The 23,681-nt window shown below is 35.7% G+C and overlaps 1 protein-coding gene across 13 annotated transcripts in view; it reads left to right on the top strand.

The window, feature by feature from the left end:
* The window catches only part of MBD5 (methyl-CpG binding domain protein 5), a 405,271-nt gene that overhangs the window by 368,831 nt on the left and 12,759 nt on the right, over window positions 1-23,681 (top strand). For 12 of the 13 annotated variants that reach the window (XM_057551289.1, XM_057551283.1, XM_057551288.1 and 9 more), the window contains 3 exons: window positions 5,953-6,978; window positions 8,608-8,816; window positions 12,107-13,315. In XM_057551289.1, the coding sequence (XP_057407272.1) occupies window positions 5,953-6,978; window positions 8,608-8,816; window positions 12,107-13,315 (2,444 nt within the window). The remainder of the gene's footprint in view (window positions 1-5,952; window positions 6,979-8,607; window positions 8,817-12,106; window positions 13,316-23,681) is intronic. The other variant, XM_057551295.1, reaches the window with a different exon arrangement.

Below are 23,681 nucleotides of genomic sequence, written 5' to 3' on the forward strand. Positions count from 1 at the left end.
TATGTGCTCTGCACTGTTTAGCACTGGAAATAAAATAGTACACAATGGAAGGATACAAAGTTAACTATTCATAATCTAGAATCTCTAATTGCTCTGCTCATTAAACAAAATGAGATAAACTTCCAGTTGGTATACTGATGGATAGAGCATTTTAACTGTTATTCTAGCATATTGAGAGAACAGAAATCCTACCAAGCAAGAGACTTAACCTCTTCTCTCAGTATTTGCTTCCTTAAAATAAATATTAAGAAAAATGTGATAAAAAGCTTTGTAAAAAAAAAAAAAAAAAAAAAAAACCAAAAATCTTTGTTACTTGAGAAACAGGGAAAAATCTCAAGCAATTTTTTTCATTTCAACAGTTTTCAGAGTAATTCTATGTATTAATAAAGGAAGCAGAAATGATCAGTAGTAAAACACCCTTTTTTTGGTCTGACCCCATTACCACCCAAAGACTGGCCTCGCCGCCTGAACATGGTCATAATCACTCAGACCTCATATTCCAAGATTCAAGCTACATTTCCTTCTACTGTTCTTTCCTCTTCCCTAAGAGGTTGGCCCTGTTAAGGGTGGAGAGTATTTCCTCAGATACTGCCACTGATCCCTTTCCCCTCTTCCTTTTCTCCTAAGTTGTGTTGGTTTTGGGTCCCTCCCTCCCTTCCTTATGGAAAACAAATAGACACTAGTCCCTAGGGCTTCCTGCCTACTTCTGGTAAAGGAATGCTAGGAATTTACATCAGGATCCAAAGCACAAAGATAGAGATTGGTATGTTTTTGTAAATACATGTTACCATGTCATTACTAAGGCTTGGGAAAATAATACCTTGTTGGAAGATCTAGACTTCTAATAAAAGTTATCTTTCAATTTTTTAAATCCTTTAAATATAGAAGAGAAAATTTTACTATTTCCATGGGATTGAAAAGTGAATTATATTTATTAGACTCACTAGGGCATGATATTTTCTCTTGTCTCTAGAAGCATTCGTTTTTATTAAGGATTATCATTGACCCTGTTTGCAATTAAAGTACACTTGCCAAAGCAAATGATAGAGGTCAAATAGTGAAGGAGTGTGTCCCATATGATGTATTTCTTAGGTTCTTGAATTTATGGATAAAAACCAGTATTTGGGCATATCAATTAAGAAAAAGTTTTCTAGCATTAAGTAGTATTTATTCAAAATTGGAGCTATAGATCAAACTGGTAAAATGACATTTTAAAAGCACCTATTGGTCCATTTGGAACGAGCTTTATGCCCTCTCTTGTACACATACAAAACCATGTACAACAATATTATTAATACTTAAGGGCCAACCGTGAGAGAGTTTAGCATGATATGAACAATGACTCTTCTCAAAGAATATTGGTGACGAAGAAGAGAAATAACTCTAAAGAAGTAGACATTAAAAAAAAAAAAAGAAGTAGACATTACCTTTGTTTTGAAAAGCAGTGTTTAAAAAATGAGGCAAATAAAACACCTCAAGAATGAAATTATTAGTAATAGGAAAATATCCTTTAAAAAATCCTAAAAAAATTACTGATGCTATTTCTGTATACACACACATATACAGACACACACACACACACACACATCATAAATTATATGTGTGTGTAAAGAATACTGTTTATATCTGGAAATCTACCCCACTGGAAAAAGCTACCACTGTTGTTTCCTAATTGTACTGGACTATCTCAGTGTCTGGTTGGGTGTCTAGGCATGTGATCTCACACCAGGAAAGTTCATTTGGATGGCTTTCCAGTCTTATTTCCTACTTCTTTAAAAGTAACAGAAACAATGAGAAAAAAGTTATGCCAGTTCATGGTGCTGCTGGCTGGTGTGAAATAATAATTTTTTCTAATTAAAGGACTTCTCCAACTTACTAACTTGTTCGAGGCTCCCAGCTGCCTTTTAGTTATTTAACTGCTAAATGTTTAGTGAATAGTTTGCTATTTTAAAAACTCTTTTAAAAAAAAAACTGTCTCCCTCATTAGATTAAGCTCAAAACATCTTAGCTGCCAAAAGAAAAATCAGCTTTAAGAAGACTTTTTCCCCACATGCTTCAACAGACCATAGGTTTTTATGCAGAACTATGAAGTAAGTTCACCAGAGAATGCCTGTTCAAGATTAAGTGGTTCAGAAATAAGCAATTTCCAATTTCCCTCGTGCTATAAAAATTCAGGATCCTCTTTCAATGACCCCAAGCGTTAATGAGTTGACTTTAAGAATTTAGAGTACTTTGGGATGGACGTCTTCCTCCATAAGATTATTTTAACTCCCCAGCACACCTGGGAGTCTTCTAAAGTAACTTGACATCTTTCAGCCATCTCCTTTCCAGCATCCCTTATCTCCTGGCATTGGACCAATCATACTCTACAGAGTCAGTTTTCTTTTCTCCACAAATGGGTGGTACTCTCTCCTTCTCCACATACACACTTGCCACACACACACACAGCATCAAGTGATCTGATTCCTAGAAGTTGAATGCAAGTCTTTCTATCTTAATAGATTGATTCAACCAACATTTTTTGAATGCCAACCATGTGTTAGAGACTCTTAGGTCTTGGAAATACAGAGGGAAATAAGAAGTGATCCTTGCCTTTAATGGTTTAGAAAGATGATTTTAAATTTCTTCACTGCTTGTCTAAGGCAGCAGGTTTAACCATGGGTGGGAGGGCTTGGGTGTGTAGGAAAGCAGCATACAATATTTTCAGTCATATTTCTTTGTTCTGAGGATACATAGGACTCTATTACCCTCCATACACTTTATTATCTCCTTGCCTTTTTTAAAAATTACTTTGCTTCCACTTAGAAGCCTTTTCTATCTCCTTTTCCACTCTCAAATCCCAGATCAAATGTTACCACTTGCTTAGTTTTTCCTGACACCTTCAGTTTTACATTGTCCCCTTGTTATATACCTGCTTTTGTTCCTGGCATATTGCCTTGTAGTTATACTGGATATATGAAAGAGCTTTAAAATTTCCTGGTTTGTAATCAGCTCTCAAAAAATGTATATTTGAGACAGGGAGATCTGTGTGTTTATCACATTGCCTAAACTCTGAGTTCCTTAAAGAAAGGGCAGGGTGTTGTGTTGTTGTTGTTGTTGTTTACTTGTTTGTATCACCATTTTACCCTTTTGTTCAGTAGAGTGTACTTGATTGTTGAACTGGTGTGTTGAAAATTAGAGAAAATAAAAAATATGCCTGATCCACATATTACCCTTAAGAAGCTTGTGGTATTCACCCCCTTTTGTTTGTAATACAAAAATACACCCAGAGTAGCTATATTTTCTTTATTGTCATTCCTCGAGAATATTTAGATGGAGAATTTTTAGAATAATGTCCCCAAATGACTACTTTCATGAATCCTCCATATGGATGTTTCTCTCTTACAAAATAAAGATAAAAGAATAATAACCTCTACAGAAATCCTTCATCTACAAAGCCTTGTCATATACACACTAGAGTATTTTGAAAATGTACTCTGACTGTGATTAGAGGAATGGGTGATCTGTACCTTTAAATATGCCGTTATTATTTAACAGGGAAAAAAGCCATAGATAGTGATTACTAGTAAATAAGAGTTTTTATTAGCTTGTTTAAAAAGATGGATTCCAAATGCAAATAAAGCACAGTACCTATTTAACGGAAATAGCAGAAAGATTTAAGAAGCAATGAAATGTTTAAGGTGTTGATTGTTTTATTACGAATCTGAATTAATATTTAAAGAATTGTATACCATATGCCTACTTCGGCATTTTATCTCCTTTAAATGAAACACTGAGAGCTTAAAAAAAAAAAAAAAAAAAAAGACCACAACAGCTAGGAAAAATTGCAAAGTTGTGCTATAGAGATATATATGTTGGATATGCTGATTTATACTTACTACTATTACCATGTCATCACAACTAACTGCAGCTACTAATGTCAATAATAATGATGACAATGATAACTCCTTTTATTTGTATACTTTTACACATTGCAAGCCTTTCACTTACCTATTTTTGAGTCTCACAACAATCATGCCAATGAGTTTCCTTAGGAAAAATTCAAAGGTAGGAAAGTTTCATATGCAGGAAGATATCCATCTGTGTGTTATATATAGTGATGAAAAAATCAAAATATAAATGCCAAACTTTATTGGATCAATAAATATGATCAATCCATATGCTACATGGTTAAAAATATTAGTATGGAGTTTTTATGTCAGAAAGGAAAAATTCTTGTGTTAGTCTGTTAGGAGGAAACAAGAATAATATATAGTTATATTTGTACTACTATTACAACTATGGAAACATTTCTGTGTATTTGAACAAGGCCTCAATGGTAACGTGGTCAAATATAAAGTTTGTTATGATGGCATATAGCACAGCAGTAAAGTGTTTGAATTATTTTAGATTTTCAGTAATACTGGTATTGTTCATTATAACATATACATGTTTAATATTTTAATAAATTAAATGTATGTGCTTATAATATTTGCCAAATGCACGTATTAAATAAAACAATGCATTTCTTTAGGGTAAGACATTTTTCCAAAAAATGATTGTAGGTTCCTTCAACAGAATGTGATTCTCACCCTCCCCACCCCACCCCTTGTGCATCTGGATCACCAGGGGTGATTTCAAAGAATACTGCTGCCCAGGCTGTATCCCAAGAGATGAGTTTTCAGCTGGTCTTGGATAGGGCCCAGACATTGGTTGGTTTGTTTGTTTTTAAGTTCTCTAGGTAATTATATTGTGTAGCTTGGATTGATAACAACTAAAACAATTATAATACACAACTGAAATTTTATTATTAAATTCCCTGAATTTAATATACATTACTTTAATATACGTTAAAATATACATCTTTAGCATACATAAGACTTTCAAGATTAAGAATGCTATTTGGGTGAAGACTGGTCTGATTTAAGGAATCATGAGTATAAAGTATCTTTATGCTATTAGAATGACAAAGATTTAAAAATAATGATAAAACGCAGTGTTGGTGAGAAAAATGAGCGCTGCCTACATTGTTTATAGAAATATAAATTGAATATATATTGATCAACTTCGCTGGAGGCAGTCTGACAATGTGTATCCAGAGCTTTAAAAATATGTAAATGCTTTGTCCCTGGAATTCCACTTTTAAGAATTTTTCCTTAGAAAATAATTGAGCATATTGGCAAAGATGAGTTAATAAGAATGTTTATCATAGTGTTGCTTGAAATAGTAAAAGATTGTAAACAATCAAAATATCCACAACAATGGATTGAATAAATTATGGTATATCCATACGTGATACTAGTAAAATGGATCTATAGTTAACATGAAAGGATATTCACAATATATTGATAAATGAAAAAAAGTTGCAAAACAATATGATTCCATTTTTGTTAAAAATATATGTAACATATATATATATGTCTGCATATGTATATACATATAGGTGGGAAAAGCCCAGAAAACTATACACTAAAATATTAATAGTTATCTACATAGGTACTTTTTATTTTCTGTTTTGTATTCTCATGCATATTCTATTTGGGTTTTTTTTTTCCACTAAGAGAAAGTACTGGTATTATAAATATAGAACAAAAACTTTTTTTTAAATGTAAAAATATATTTTGAAAAATGAAGCACTGTTACTTTTATCTACCCAATTGAATGGACTACACCACAGCTTCCCCCATTTTCACCTTGTCTGGATGTGAAAAACAAAATATTTGATAGTTAGAAACAGGTATTGCTTAAAGTACTAAGGTTCTTCAATATATTCATGTTCAAAGTAGGTCAAGAAGTATGAAGTCAAACTAGTTTCATTAACATGTCAAATCATCTCTAATTACAGTTTATCTGGTTAGAATCTATGAAGAGGACATGTGACATATTAATTGAAATGTATCTTGATGTATTTTTATAGAGTTGTCTCCCTTAACATCCATGATTAATAAGTGGGTTTTTTTCCCTCTATTTTAGGCGGTTCAGGACCATCATCCTCCATAGCCATAGCTGGCACCAACCACCCTGCCATCACAAAGACAACATCTGTTCTTCAAGACGGCGTCATAGTCACCACCGCAGCTGGAAACCCACTGCAGAGTCAGCTGCCCATTGGGAGTGATTTTCCTTTTGTTGGCCAGGAGCACGCACTTCATTTTCCATCCAACAGCACTTCAAACAACCATCTTCCACACCCCTTGAACCCCAGCCTCCTCAGTTCTCTACCTATCTCTTTGCCAGTGAATCAACAGCATCTCCTAAACCAGAATCTATTAAATATCCTCCAGCCTTCAGCAGGAGAAGGCAAGTCTGAGATCAACCTCCACCCTTTAGGTTTTCTCAACCCGAATGTAAACGCTGCTTTAGCTTTTCTCTCCAGTGACATGGATGGGCAGGTATTGCAGCCTGTTCACTTTCAACTCTTAGCAGCCCTGCTTCAGAACCAAGCCCACGCAGCTGCCATGCTTCCCCTGCCATCTTTCAATCTGACCATCTCAGATCTTTTGCAACAGCAAAATACCCCTTTACCCTCATTAACACAGATGACAGCCCCACCAGACCATTTGCCAAGCGATCAGTCAGAGAACAGCCGAGCTGAGACCCTTTTAACCAGGCCCCTGGGGAACCCTTTACCAAGCTTTGCAGGCAGTGACACTACTTTTAACCCCCTGTTCCTCCCAGCTGTCACTGGGGCCTCGGGATTAATGGCCTTGAATCCCCAGCTGTTGGGAGGTGTCCTGAACTCGGCATCGGCCAACACCGCTAATCATCCAGAGGTTTCCATAGCAACTTCTTCCCAGGCAACCACTACCACAACCACTACATCATCAGCAGTGGCAGCACTGACTGTCTCAACACTTGGTGGGACAGCAGTGGTGTCAATGGCAGAAACATTGCTGAATATATCTAATAATGCTGGGGATACACCTGGTCCAGCTAAACTGAACAGTAACTCTGTGGTGCCACAGCTACTTAACCCTCTACTGGGGACAGGTCTGCTTGGTAAGTTAAATTTTTTCACAAATTTTTACAAAAGAAACGTTTTTCTAATTCTATTTTCTCCTTTTTAAAAGAACTCCATTTTGTCACACTATTTTTAAAAATGTTTTTGTTATGTCACAGCTTGCTTAAGGAACTAAATATAATAACACCCACACACAACCATAGTTATACAAACATGAAAATGACTTCTTCCTTCTCCCCTATTCTAGCAATACTAAATATCATTTTAATCTGCTTTCTCTTCTACTTCTGATGCCACCTAAACCTAACCTACCCGTCATTCTCTTAAGCCAAGTAGAGTCTTATTTTTCAAATAATTAAAGCACAGGTGCACCTTAAAAATAACATTTATTTGAATTTTAGTTGGTGTGGCATCACAGGGTTAGTATGAGCAGCTGCACTGTGGATGAAAACGGTTTGAGGAAGTGTTTTTCCATGTGATCCCTAAATAAACAAAACTAAATGCTTATCCAGCAAAATAAGAAACAAGGCATAATAACATTCAAAGTTAAAGTTTGCCCAAGTTCAAGGAAACAGAAGGCCCCAAGAGCTACTGCTAGGTTTTCTCAAAAAGTATTATTCTTTAGAACTTTGTGGCTTAAAAACAAAATCCTTTATGTAGATTATCTTATCTCAAAAAGTATAGAAAATAATGTCAAGTATATTCAACTGTTTGATGTGAGTAACTGTAATATAAAGTATAGAGATGATGTCCATAAAGTCTGGAAACATAGGCAAATATACATGATATTGTCAAGGGTATCTTCAGTATCTTAAAAAAATATGTTTCCAGATTTCATGGACACCTTTACAAAAAAGTTTAATTAGTTCTATTTGGCAGTCAAATCAATGTAGTTAAGTAACCTACAAAGCATTACAGATTTACAGATTTCAAGCTATAGGGCAATTTCTATGACGTTATCCTCAAAATAATTTCAGTGTAATTTCAAAACAAGTTAATTTTGAATTTTGAATATAAATGTAGTTATTAACTAATCCTATCTGATTATATAATATTTATTTTTAATGACTGTGACAGTGAATCCTTTTGTATTATTAGCTTTCTTTACAATTTTAGTTTTAGGTAACCAAAATTCAAAATACATATTTTGTATAAAAAATACATATTAAAACAAACAAAAACAAAATACGTATTTCTAGACCAAATCTGATTTTATTTGATGGTATTTATTGATGACTGTGGCTTGAGAACTAAATTTTGTAAACAGGCCTGATCAGACCCACTTGTTTTAACTATCTTGTCAAATACTTATGCTTGCTAAAGCAATTAGGACTAATTTTAACTTTTAATTGTAGTTGCTCTAACAAAAATGGTTTCAAGGAATTCTATAACACTGAAAATCAATATATAAGGATTGGCTAGTGGATAGACAAAAGACTTAACTCGTCTCTCCATGATACAAAATCAAAACACTAATTATGAAAGATGAAATTAAATAATAAAACTACTCTTTCCTTACCACTTAGTAAGACTTTGAGGAGAAAAAAAAAAAGAATTACCATGTTAAGTCTAGTTTTTAGTTTTTGTTTTAGGAATCCTCAACAAAGATAGGCATAGGACCTCCAAAGAATCACATTGACTTATATTTTATGTTTTTCAAACTATAGGTGACATGTCCTCAATAAACAGTACTTTGAATAACCATCAACTGACTCATCTACAGTCGCTGTTAAACAACAATCAGATGTTTCCTCCAAATCAGCAACAGCAGCAGCTTCTTCAGGGGTACCAGAATCTCCAGGCTTTTCAAGGACAGTCCACAATTCCTTGCCCAGCTAACAATAACCCCATGGCTTGTCTGTTTCAGAACTTTCAGGTACTCTCCTTCCCTGGGTTACTTTAGTAGAAAACAATATTTATTACTTGTTTTACTTAATTGGGGGGGAAGAGACGAAAGAAGGTGGTTATGTACCTTTTCACCTTTACTTACTATTATTTCTCAATAATGAATATTGTTAAACATTCCAGTTTTTTGTGTGAAGCATTTTATTTTGTCTGAAGCATCTCACTGGTCCTTTTGGAGCTGTTAGTAAAAACTGATCATGTTACCCTGTTAAGCCCTTTTGTGGTTTCCCATTGCTCCACTGATTAAAATCCACATCCTTAACATGCTTACCCTGCCTCACTCTCCAGCCCCAGCTCTCACCACTCTCTCCCTGGCTTCAGCCACATGGTCTTCTTCTAGTTCTACAAACTGAATAAATTCGTGGTAGATTAAGGAGCTGGATGGAAAGAGTAACACTAAATAAATACATGAAAAAAATATAGAAGATTTTAAAATAATCTTGGGGTAGAGAAGGCTCTTTCAGCAAGACACAAAACCAAGAAGTCAAAAAGAAAAGAGGTAACAGAGTTGAATACATAAAACTTTAAAATCTGTATGACCAAAGGTATTCTAAACGAAGTTGAAGACAGATGGCAACCTGGCAGAAAATACTTGCATAATAATAGCAAATAATTACCATTCATAATATTTTTAAAGCCCCTACAAATTAGGAAGAAAAAAGATAATTGATTAGAAAAATGAGAAATAGAAATGAACAGACAATTCAGAGAAAATTAAATAATAATTAGTAATAAACATGAAAAGAATAATCAGAGTTATATAAATTACAACATTACTGTGTTCATCAGATTGATGATATCCCTTGCTGACAGAGGCATGGGAAAATGTATTCTTTCAGATATATTGTTGATCTGGTTGTATGCTGATATAGTCCTTTTGGAGGGTAATTTGATAGTTCAGCATTTTAAAAAAAGAAATATATATATATATATACATACATATACATATATACACATATATACGCACACCTTCTTTGACCCAGAAGTTCAACTTTTATGTATCTATTTTAGAGAAATCTTCAAATGTGAACAAAAGGGCACGGTCTAGAACGTTCATTACAACTTGATTTGTGGCGTCAAAAATTAGAAACCACTTAAGCAACCATCAGGAGGGAAATAGTAAAATATGTTATGCTATATCCATCTATCTAGTAGTTTACAAGATTAGGTAGATTTATATAATCTGATATAGAAGATCCACAAGATTACAGAGCTCCAATACTGTAGTATTATAGAACAATACTAAAATACAATACCATTTATGTGAAAGAAAGAAATAAGGCAGGAAGAAAGGAAGGAATGGAAGAAAGAAGGGAAACTAGATATACACCTACACACCTTAAGGTATTAAAAACAAGTCTGCAAGGATGCACTCGAACATTGATTACTTCTGAGAAAGAAATGGCATCAGAGTGGCATGCAAAAGTACAGATTTGGGTGGGGAAGTGATGAAAGCTTTTCTCTTTTTTGACAATGAGAAAATGTTCATATATGTCTTATATAATAAAAGAATTTAGAAGGAAAGAGGATGTGCTCAACCATGTCATTGAGTAAATAGGTAGATAAAGCCTGAAGGGACTCCATTAGATTTAGCAGTTAGAGCATCACCAGTGACTTGGTGGAATGCAGTTTTGGTGGAGTTGTGGGAGCAGGAACCAGACTGCAATGAATGTAAGGATGAAAAAAGAAAGAGTATGGATTACTCTTTCAAAAACTTTCAAAAACTTAACTATGAAGAACATACGAGAAACAAGGTAGTGCCCCAAGGCGGGCGTAGGTTGAATGCAAACTTTTAAAATATGGAAGCCACGCACATATTGAACGCTAAAGGAAAGAGACAAAAAAGAAGTGGAAGAGATTGAACATAAAGAAGAGAAGGGGTAACAGATAAGGCAAGATCTCTGAGGAGAGGCTTGGGATCCAGAGCATGAATGGAGGACGACTCGGAGAGTAGAAGGGGCTCCTCTTACACTGGGAAGCAGGACAGGATCAGGGACACATATATTGCAGCGAAGTGTGTGCTGCCAGAAGGCAGGGAATAGCAGAGTATAAGAATTGTGAGAATTCTTAACCTGTGAACTTCATTATCTCTAAGTAAGGTCATTTACTAAGAATAGTGTGGGATATAGTATAGCAGCTGGCTTGAGGAAGTGGATAAATATCTGAATAGTTGTGAGAGGGAGTGATACCTAACCAGAGAATCATAGGATTGATGGGAACATAAGCCCCCAGCTGTGGTTGGAAGCCATAAGTTCCTGTGGATAGATACTCAGCATCCTTCTGTACATATAGATATATAAGGTAGGGAGTTAAATTGATCCAAGATTGGGATTTTATCTGGTAGGTGTAGACAAGGGGAGAATGGCATGAGAGTAGTTATGTGCTGATAGATCCCAGGTTCTGGTTTAGTAGGAAAGGATATAAAGACAGGGAGGGAGTGATCACTGTGGGGGAAAAAATCCAAAGTATCAAGGGTCTATAGCAGCAATTCTTAGCTGAGGTTGGTGAAATTAGAATAACCTGTGGGCTTTTTCAAATTGCACTCATCATTCCTGTCCTGAGTATTGATATTCTTCTCTGGCGGGCATTCCCTCCCTTCACCTCTTCCCAATTAAGCATCACCTCTGTAGTGAGCCATTGTCACTGTTGGCAACATGGGGGTGTCCCTCAGGCAGTGACCGGGTAAGGTTCAAGAGTAGGCATTACTACCCTATTTAAAGACTTCAAAAATTTAGTGTCATATCAGAAATAGTTTATTGTTAAGAAAGGGATATATGTTTTTTGTTTTGTTTTATCTTGTATTGCACTTACATCAGTAGAAATATCAGTGAGTTAGAAATCATTTTTAAATCTGCTTTCCTTTTTAATTTGAGCAGTGCTGGTGACAGACTTGTTTCTCTCTTTGAATTCCAAGTTGCAAAACCTGTAATGACACTAAAAACATGGAGTCATCACCTGGAAACATTTTGTATCCAACCACCTCAACTTTAATTTTCCTAGAGAGTGTTTAGTAATGATGATTTTTTTTTTAAATCTGTTACATGTTTCAATCAAAGAAACAGTACCCAAATATAATCAAGACATAAGCCTTTCTATACAGAGTGACTTTTAATTTCATTTTTGAGTCTTGTTCTTTCTTTATATTGCCTTCCTTGTTATATTTGTTTGTCTTCTGGTAAATCTTAAAATTATGGTCTTTCTCTTTAAGGACTTGAATATTTTTTTCTCTCTCTCTCACTGCTTCCTGTCTATTTCTTTAAGGTGAGAATGCAGGAAGATGCAACTCTCCTAAACAAAAGAATAAGCACTCAGCCGGGGCTCACAGCACTTCCCGAAAATCCAAACACTACACTTCCACCTTTCCAAGATACATCTTGTGAGTTGCAATCGCGGATTGACCCATCTCTTGGTCAACAGGTGAAGGATGGCCTCGTTGTGGGTGGCCAAGGTGATGCTTCCATAGATGCTATTTACAAAGCAGTTGTTGATGCAGCCAGCAAAGGAATGCAGGTTGTCATCACCACTGCAGTCAACAGTACAACTCAGATCAGCCCCATTCCAGCTCTGAGTGCCATGAGTGCCTTCACTGCTTCAATTGGTGACCCATTAAGTCTCCCCAGTGCTGTCAGTGCGGTCATTCATGGACGAAACATGGGCAGTGTTGATCATGATGGTAGGCTGAGAAGTGTAAGAGGGGCTCGGCTGCCCAGCAATCTGGACCATGGGAAAAACTCAAACGAAGGAGATGGGTTTGAATATTTCAAGTCGGCAAGTTGCCACACATCTAAAAAACAGTGGGATGGGGAGCAAAGCCCTGGAGGGGAGCGAAACAGGTGGAAGTGTGAGGAATTTTTAGATCATCCAGGCCATATCCACAATAGTCCTTGTCACGAAAGACCCAACAATGTCTCTACACTGCCATTTCTGCCTGGGGAACAGCACCCAATACTGTTACCACCAAGAAACTGTCAAGGGGATAAAATTCTGGAGGAAAATTTCAGGTATAATAACTACAAAAGAACTATGATGAGTTTTAAGGAGAGACTAGAGAACACTGTGGAAAGATGTACACACATCAATGGGAACAGACCTCGACAGAGTCGGGGCTTTGGAGAGCTGCTGAGCACCACAAAGCAAGACCTGGTCCTAGAGGAGCAATCTCCAAGCTCCTCAAATAGTTTGGAAAGTTCTCTGGTCAAAGACTACATCCATTACAATGGAGACTTTAATGCCAAAAGCATTAACGGGTGTGTACCTAGCCCTTCAGACGCTAAAAGCATTAGTAGTGAAGATGACCTAAGGAATCCAGACTCCCCTTCTTCAAATGAATTGATACATTATAGGCCAAGGACGTTCAACGTTGGCGACTTGGTCTGGGGCCAAATCAAAGGACTGACTTCCTGGCCTGGAAAATTAGTAAGAGAAGACGACGTTCACAGTTCTTGTCAACAAAGCCCCGAGGAAGGGAAGGTATACCAATCTTTATCCATTGTCAAATACTAACCTTTGTTCAGATATCAATTATTATTTTTTGTTATCATCACTTTGGATTCTTCATGACTCATTGAGGTCTCAGAAACTTCTGGAGCATAAAATGAAGAGGGGATGGTTGTAGTCACCAAAATGTCATATCGTCAAGGGGTGAGTTGTGAAGCATTTGTAGATCCCACTAGGGCTCAGGGTGGCTCTAACCCAGGAACTAGATTTCCAGAATTTTGTTAACTTTGCCTTCCTTCCTTGCATGTACCTAATTCTTCATTCATACACAGAGAATGAAGGCAACTGGCAATGATGGGAGAAAAAAAAAAATACGGTGGTTGTTGGAAACCAGCAGTGTGGCAGAGGTAGGGGTCCTCCCAGGCAGCAAGAAGTGCCAGGGGACTGCATCTCTCCCATATGCTGACATGTGACACATAGAGCTGGCGAGAGGGTAAAACTGGGGTGGAGTTGCAGCCATTTCTGGAAGCAGCAGGTAACATCTGAGTTCAGAATGGAGTCTCCTTTCAGGAAACGTTCTGGGTCTTTATAACATATGGAAATGTTTAACCCCGTAGTCTGGTTCTACTTAACACAATCTGATCACATAAATTAAATGAAAACTTCTCCATGAAACTACCATTCAATTTAGAAGAAATTAGTAGGGGTCTTCTGAGCTTCTTTTTCCCCCTCACAATTGGTGGAATTGACTCACTAGGCAAGAAATATGCAGCATGTTTAAAGTAGACAGAAAAAATTTATATCCGAGCAGGAGGAGATAATAATGTACATTCCCCACATATGATGAAGAAACATGTAATTTTTCATCTCCTTAGGAAATAAAATTCCTCTCACAGGTATATATTATTCTCTTAAAGAGTATATTGTATAAAGCTCTTTCAACTCTGCTCAAACCTCCACTGGCATTTAGGTTTCATGGCAAAGGAAACCAAAAGCATTCCTCCCAGCACAGTAAAAGGATTGTCTTTCTCCAAATGACCGGGAGGTCCTTAAATCCATTGCTTATAATGCCTAATATATACTTGTCAGGATACACTCTGGGCATAATGTTTCTACCTTTGATAAGAAAATGAATTCCATACTCCTATTCACAAAACATTTTATTCTCTAATCTCTCTGAGACCAGACAATCATTCTTTAGGTTGATAAACCTAAATATTTTTGACAGTTTATTCAAAATATAATTAGAAACAGCAAAACTGGGCTTTTATGATATAAACAGAACTGCTACACATACAAGATGTAGACATTAAACTGTTTTATAATCTCTGTGCAGATGAAACCAAGTCTTTTTTGTGTGCCATTTTACCAAAAAAAGCTTAACTAAGGAAAAGATTATGGCCTCCCTTTCCTGGAAACATTCTTCCTGTCCTAAATGACTTGTCTAAATATCTTTTTATGTCCTCAGGAGAATAAAGGCATGTACTTTCAACACATTTCACATTAAACAGTGGTCCTAATCTTCTGCTTAGTCTGTGTTAGCAAACTCCTGAGATCTGAGTTCCTCACTGATGTTTAAGGAGATGCACTTAAAAAAAAAAATCATTATCTAAGAGTCCAAGAAACATTTATTTTACTTTATTTAAATACTCAACTGATTTTCAGTCACTATAAAATAAGTGTTTCAAAAATCCAGATTCTTCTTCTTTATTATAGACAATAGGTGAATTCCTAATAGAGAGCATAAAATTGTTTCTGTAAATTCAAATATCCCCCCTCCCATTGTCTGACATTGTAATTTTGCATTCTCAAAACTTTGATATCAAAATCTTGATATCAAGATACACTAAAAATACTTCTGGTAAATCAGAAAAAGTAATTGAAAGCAAACATTTAGAGGCGAAAAACTGAAAATTTATAATAAAATATTAATGATAACACATGAAATATTTATCTGTCATTAAAAAGCAAGGTATAACAGCCTTAAAAGCTCTAGGGCACTTAACATTTTAAAAACCTCTGGTCTTTTCAGGACCTACCTCACTTTTGCACATAAAAAAACAAAGTGCTATTTCACAGACCCTTTTTTTTCCCCCTGTAGTTCACCAAACGAAGGGCTTCCTCATACCTTATTTCATGATGCCCAGCTAGCCAAACCCTGTTCTCAGTTTATAATACCAGGAAAGGTGAAATTTCAAACACAGATCTCTCTGACTTCAAGCCAAATGTCCTCTGCCTGATGTCCTGGTGATCCTGGTCCACATAGAAAAGATTAAACTATGGTTAATATCTGTGTAAGACAAAGCATGATCTATTTGAAAAGATCTCCTATAAAACATGTTTTACAGTAAGATTGGTTTAAAGTTGTGAACCAATTATGATGTAAATTTTATTTACACAGAACTCCTTAGTCCTCACAATATTGGATAAAGTCTTCCGCGTTTATAACTAAACTTCTGCTTTTAGAAAGGTAAGCAGTGTATTAGGTTTCCTTCCATATACTGCCTGACATTTTAATAAAGTCAAGAGGGGAAGACAGAGACTGACTTCATAAACTATTTGTTTATTATAGTAAAATCTTATTAATTCCGTCTTGCTGATGTGGAATATGGGACCATTTTCCCCAGTATGTGTCTCTGTAGTATCTCGAAAGAAAAGGTTTGCTAAACGGTTTTCTTACACATGATTATTTAAAACCTTCTTAGCCTCTCAGGTTTTCATACTAGTATTTCTGTGTCCACCCAAGTATGTAACTTAATCCAAGATCCTGTCAGATCCCACCAGATAAAATCTGTGTTAACTCCAGTTTTAGAATAGATTTATTATCTTACCTCCTCCTGTCCCTCACATCTCACAAACCTATCATTTGTTTTCTGTTACAATCTTTGTTCTCAGCAAGTCACTTCAAATCCTTTTTGGAAGAAGGCAAAGTAGAAAAAAATAATAATAATTAATGAACACGATTGCAGGTTACTAGTTCAGAGCAAGCCAGGCACCTCTCATGTTTTCAGGTTGCATGAGTGGTCTCTGGACTGAGAGGTCAGGGCTGTGATTGGAACAGGCGCTGAGATCTCCAAGTTGTCCATAACCTGATACTTTAGCCAACTGTTTGTCATAATAGTAAATGACTTGGTCAGCTTATGATTTTAGAAAGACATTTTTAATCTTCCGCGGGGTGTTAAATGTAGCAGAATTACTAATAATGCATTAGAAATGTCCTGCGATTTCTGAGATTCCTTTCTAGGAGGTATGATTTCTAAATATCAAATACTGTGTGAACACAGTCCTTGGAGAACTAGAGAGAAAGCCAGGTGTGGCAAAAAGAGGTCTGGGCTTCGGGCATTCTTGTGTGAGCTTAAACGCACCTCTGCCAGTTCCCTAAATGGTCCTGAACGGGTATATTAATCTCCAGAGCTGAAATCTCCTCACTGCTCAAGTGGGAATATTAATCCCTACTCAGAATGATGTTTAAGAATTAAATGCATTACCATAAATAGATGGTACACAAAAGAGGCTCAGTAAAAATTAGCCTCCTCCTCTCTGTTGTCTATATTAAACAACCTTATGTATATGTGCTGCCAAAGCAAGCACTGTATTAAACAACCTTAGGAATTTGGATTCCACCATTATGGAATTTTGGTCATTTGACCTTCATTATTGTTTACCTATGCATTATCTGTGTAAAAATGACTTACTAACCAGGTTGGGGGTGAAAGGATAATAATAACATATTTAATGAATGAAATAGTTTATAACTATTTTTTATGAACCTCAGGACGTTGCATACAAATTGGCATATCTGATTATAAATTCCTATTAGCTGTTCATTTTAAGCAGGAGTTCTACTTGGAAGCATTTTAAAGCTCTTAGTTTGTTGAATGAACTTGAAAGTCCCCCTCTCCTCAATGTTTCTAAACACTATAAACTCAGACTTTCTTCCTCTACCTTCCTACCCCCAAAACACTCAACAATATTAATTAGTAGAGATTTTTAACAGTCTGTGAAAAGTTGCGCTGAATCACCCCTATATATAATACTGTCCCAACATTGAAACTATGTGACAGCACCGAAGGATGTTATGTGCCTTATATAACACCATTCAGGAAGTGGTGTATCTCCTTACTAATTCATTTTTTCCTTTGACTATCAGTTTGTAACAAAGTACAATCTAGAAGATATTTATACTTTTTCTAAAGAAGTGGTACAAGCTTCTCTGTGCACCATGAACCCTTTATAGTTTCAGATTTAGTGGCCAAGAATAAGACCTCAGTGCTGAGTCATGGCTGGAGAAATGTACTGCCAGATCTTGGCACCGTATTAAGGAATTCTTGGAAAGGAAAATGGCTTCCACTGGCGTTATACCTATACACTATGATGTACAAACATTTTAAGCCTGTGCAACTATGGGGGGTAATGGTTATCTTTATGTATTTATTTCAATAACTATTTTAAAACAGGAAAAAGTGCTCTTTTTTTTCCTAAGATATATTTTGTAATTATCATCCACCACCTTTGATCTTACATTAGCCTAAAAGGATTGACTATCAATAATCAAAAAATAAAATTCTTATTTTTTTCTGAGTAGATTATTTTTACTCTTTTTGCACACTGTCCCATTGGTCTTCATATTTCATTGTTCTTACATTTGATGTGTGTTCTGACTCAAGCCAAATTTAGGAAAGAATTTATTTCTATATTGGCACCAAAATGTTTCCTTTCAGTGAAATGTTTGTTGTTGTTGGACAGGTAGAGACATCTCGTGATTACCTAGAAAAGTTCTACATGTTGGTTCAACATCACCTGGTTAAATGAAGACTTTTTTAAAAGCAATGGGTAGGGTGCTCATTCTCTAGACTCACACTTTGACTTTTTTCCATATGGTTATATTTGACAGGTAGAGATTAAAGTAGCTCTCTGAATGGTAGTTCAAAACAGAAAGAACTCATCATTATTAAAACTCATGCCGAATTTTTTTTTGAGACACTTTCTGTACGTCAGTTCAGTATCACATGCACTCACGTTTTGATGGTATGGAGCAAAACCAGAGATAGCTTACAGTGGCATTCTGGGGATGTGTAACTTAAGAAATTGAGCCTGGGAACTAAATTTGGGACGTATACCCTCCTGTGAGGTTTAAACACTGTTACTTTGAAGAACATTCTTTCTGGGCTTGATTATCAGTGTTAACTATTTATATTCTTTGGTACTATCATTCTCTGTTGAAAGTGTTCTTTGTGTATTCCCTTTGCCTTATATATTTTCTTAACCACTTCTGGAAATGAATTATTTTCTCTATACCCAATCAATATCCACAATATTTGGGCTGCATTTTGGCTGGTGGGGTGGCTGGGGCAATCAATGCTCTGTAGCAACAGAATCTTTTTGAAAAAGGAGCAAAATAGTTTTTGAAAAGGCATAAGCAAGATAAAATCCAGGCAAGCAAAGTCAGTGCCTGATCAGAATTTGAAAGGTAATAAAAATGAAAAACTAGGTAACACCAAAAATATGAATATTAGGGAAAAGACTAAACTGAGTACAAAGCTTAGGTAAACTTTAGTAAATTGTGGAATACCATGAACTTTTTTTTTTTTCTGAGAAAGATTAAAGAGGAAAAGGAGGACTGTCTCCATTCGTAGATAACTGAGACCAAGCACAGGGTTCTTGAGCTTGTCAATACGGTTCTCATATGGTTAGTAGCAAATGAAACCTCAGGTATGAGGCAAATACATGCTTCTGTTATATGGACTTTTAAACAGTGTATCCTTAGAAGTACAAGTTTATTCAAAACATTTAATTCTATATGTCTTATGGATCTATATGAAATATATTGTCATATTTAGAATAGATTTACTCTAGTCCTAGTGTATAGTTCTCTAGTACTTAAAAACGCTGCTATCTGAACTGAAGAGGAAAGGAAGCCAAGAAAAAGCCTCAGATAGTGCCACTGACTAAAACTGTAATAATGTGGATTTGCTTAGTCCCTTTGAAAAAAATTGTGATTCACTTTATGGATTTTTCCTAAAGTACTATTGTTGGAAAATTAGATTCATCCTTTCTGTCACAGGTGAGTCAACTTTTTACCCCAAATTATTTGTTTATCATTAATACCCATGCTTGCAAAACTGTTGAAATACTGCACTTAAGTTAGCAAGACACTTTCAGCTTGAAGATTAAAATAGTTACTATTAAAATAGTTACTATTTAATAAATATTTGATAACAACAAACCTAATAAATGCCTCCTATTTGCTTATTGCTTCAGAACTGCATTTCCCAGACTTCAGCTCAAGTCACGTGTTACCTGTACTATTAGTTAACATTTTTTTTTAAATTCATTTACTCATTTATTTATTCATTCAACAAATATTTTTGGCACGTATTATGTAGGCACTATTCAAGCTACTTTAAAAATAACTTCTAGTCTTATTCTAAGATATATGTGAAATCATAGGTATAATGTTTTCGTATTTTTCTAATATAAATTTATATGGGTATATAACTATTAAAAATGATTAAAGGTCTGTCCATATTCCACCTAAAACAATTTCACATGCCACCAGTGGCACTTTGGGAAAGACTGCTTTGGTGATTATAAAGCACCTTCCTATTTATAATCTTTTTAGATCCTCTCCATAAAGATGTGCACAATTATTTCCATTTGGAGCTCAGGGAAGTGGCATTCCTAAGGGCACAAGTCACAAGCAGTTAAACCAGGCCCCAACCCTCATCTCCTAACTCTAAGCTTAGTACTCTTTGCATGATACCATTCCCCCAAAAACAGGAGCTGATGACGCTGTATAAATGGGATGGGAAGTGAAGAATGAAAAGGGGCGATTGAGGTCAGCTGTTCTATCTCTGTTATGAAATCTGTGACGTGGCTCTGCTCTATCCTTTGACCTTTGTGTGACAGCTTTGCCTCAGCACTAAGTACCAGCAAAGTAATCACCAAGAGATTTAATCCTGTTATCAGGGATTAAAACCTGTGGGGGAATTTTGACATCTTCTCTAGTTAACTGGCTCTATTCAAAAGTGATCTAGGATCTTTGGTCCAGGTTCTTCTAATACATACTATACCTCGCTTTCAGAGGGTCACTTTGGCTCTCTGAAATGTTTGTGTCTCCTTTTGTCATAGACTTACTTCTGAGATACACTGCATGCTACTGTGCTGACCCCAGATCAAACTTAATTAAATTACCAAATGTTTAATACGTGCCTTTTGAACAGAATAAGCAACCAGAGCTTCAGAGTTGTTCAGAAAACTCAAACTTCCACCATATAATAATGTCTGGCTCTATGGGTATGTTTCTAACCCTACGGAACAGACTACAGGACTATTTATGTCAAAGAATTATTATATCTAAAGAATCTGGATGAATGAAAGAAGAGATTTAGGATTCAACATATGTGTATATTGATACATGAGGTAATATATGTACTATAAATACATATAAGTTCTGGGTATCTTTTTCTAATTCTAGAATGACATACGTGCAGAGTTATACCATGATAGCCATTACCGTTAGCATCGTCACTGTTAGAATGAGAATATGTTGGCAGATTATCGGTAAAGATACATTATAAAGTTCTCCCCCAATTTCTCACCAAGATAGGAATCAACTTACGGAGCTTCTGCCTTTGGGATATACAGGAATATAAGATTATGAAATTACAGATTAAAATAGTGTCTGAAATTACTTGCTCCTTCAGTGTAAGTTTTATTTTAAAATATGTATGTGTTTAATCTTTTTAATGTTATATTTATGTATTTGATTCCCAGTACTTTCTTCATTTACAAGTTAGCTAAGTAATTTATGAGGGAGTATTCATTAAATCATTAAATATGATTTCTATTTGACTAGAGATGGAATTTATTTTGTTGTTCCCTGATACCTTTGGTGGGGGGGGGAGGTATCTTTAAAGACTTTCTTGAATATTGTATAAGTAGATGAATATTTCCCCAGAAAAAACACACCCGCTTCAGGTATTATATTTCATAATACAGAAGAGTACTAAAATTGTGAAACCAAATAAACTAAACATTTACTTGTGGATATGTATGATCTTGTCATCTCAGAAATACAGAGTGATGTGTGTCTTACTTATATTTAGTTTCAGAAAGCACCATCATTGCTTTCTCTTTCAAGGTCATTGAATCCTTTATAAATAATGTAATTTATTATGAGATACCATAGAACCTTAGAGGCATATTTAAATGAAGAAATCATGGTAGAGAATTAGTTCAAAAAAATCACCAGAAAATTATCCAAGCATAAAAAAATTTTTGAAGATAAGTTTGAGCAAGTATCATCTAAATATCTATAAAACTATAATTGGATTTAAAATAATTTGACCTAATTTTTTTAGTATATGTGTATATACATATATACCTACGTGTGTATATATGTGTGTTTATATATTTATATATATACCTATATATATTATGTATATTTCAACGTATATTAGAGTTGGTGTGGTGGAGAGAGGTTGCTTTGGAGTCAGATCTGAGTTTCAGTTCTGGCCATGTTGCTTAAACTCACTTAGTCCCAACTGTAAAATGACAAAACAATACTAGTATGCACTATTACCGCATTAAATAATAAAACAGTACCTTCTACATAATAAATGCACAAGAAATGCTTTTACTGCCCCTTATTTCTTAATTAAAAACAAAAATAGATGATTTTTTAAAAGTAGTTCAACCTAACTTAGTTTTTAAAATTAAGACCAATTGGGTAAGTTTTCATTGTGGTGTGTTGCTTTGTTTCACTGTGAATCTGCTTTCTGTTGCCTGCATCAATCCCTGCTGCGATCTCTCACTACACCAGTTTGTGTCTAATAGAAGTTTATGTTACAGGAGAGCTTTCTCCTTGCTGCCAAGAAAATAATTTAAATATAAGCAGAATTAGCTATAAATTACATAAATGTAATGTGTGAAATATCTTTCGTACTTTCTTTGTGTGAGTGAATGCAAGATAGAACCTCATCTCTAATGTGAAATGTGAAAATGTATCCAGGCACCTTTTTTTAAAAAACAACAACACATGGATACATTCATCTTACTTAAGCTTTTCCAGTCATCCCAATAAGACACTTCATCACTCCTGTAGAATTGTTACTGGAACAAAGTTCTCTCTTGTTCTGGCACAATAGATTAGGTATCCCCAATGAACGTGTGTATATAAGACATTTGGATCCTTTGGGACAAAATACAGAAGTCATGAAAAGGAAAATGTTTCCATTATTTGACTGTTTTTCTCATTGAATAATTAGAAGTGCTTGTTTTCAGACGATAATGGAGACCCTTTGTTAATCATTACTGTGTACTAGATTTGAAGGGGTCCAAGAAAAATTATATATGAATGGTGTTCATGAGTCAGGAAGATTTAAAGACAAAAGTTAATCATTTCCTTGCTTATTAGTGTAAATTTTCTTACCCACTAGGCGTTTTGGCAACCTCTGAATTTTTATACAAAAGTAGTGTAGGGGTGAGGGAAAAACTGGGTTAAGGGATGGTGGGGGACTTACTTTGAAGCTATATTTACACAGCAAGCAGTAATGTTTCTACTTAGATTGTGTTTAAGATCAATTAAAGTAGCAGTGTTTTTCTAAATGTGTTTTTATTCATATACAACTTTTCCTATTTATTAATTGCTTTTCTTAGGAGAAGTGGCTTCAAGAACCATGATAGAGTTTATAAGGGGCAGGTGGCAAAGGCTGCACCTCCCCTTCCCCACTAATCCCCCAGCCACCATTTAGTGGCACAGGGCGATGAGATGGCAGACGTCACATAACCTAGGCTGGCGGGGGGAAGCAGGACAGGGGAGAGAACGCGCCCATCAGGTGTAGCAACACCCTCTTCCCACATCATTAAGGACTACGTGCAGCTTAGTGCCCCACTCGTTCTCTGGCCTCTGCAGAGCCTAACGCATACTGAGTAACACTAGCTGCTCTATGCTTAGCTAAGTGTTCAGCGTGACTTGTTGCATTTTAATTCTCACAGCGATTCTAGCAGGAAGGTAGGTATTACTGTCCTCATTTTAAAGAGGAGGAAACTGAGGCTTAGGAAATTTAAGTGTTTTATTTATGCTAGAAAGTGAGGAGGTTGGATTCAGACTTCCATCTGCTGGCTCCAAAGTCCACCCCCTTCACTAACCACCGCCCTTGTTCATCCCTAATGGAATACAGCTTTGCAATTGCTGAGCATCAGACAGTGCAGAAAGCAAACCAGGATCTCTTGTTGATATGATTTTGTGAAATGAAGGTTATTTAAATTCCAAGTTTTGTTCTTAAAACATTATTTTGAAAATGTTGACACTTTTGAAAGCCAGTCTTTCATTTCCCCTGATGTTGCAGCCTGGGAGCCGCAGAATCAACCTCTGCTGGAGTGAGGACAGAGCATT

Source organism: Balaenoptera acutorostrata, chromosome 8 (genome assembly GCF_949987535.1).
Source record: "Balaenoptera acutorostrata chromosome 8, mBalAcu1.1, whole genome shotgun sequence".
Lineage (NCBI taxonomy): Eukaryota > Metazoa > Chordata > Mammalia > Artiodactyla > Balaenopteridae > Balaenoptera > Balaenoptera acutorostrata.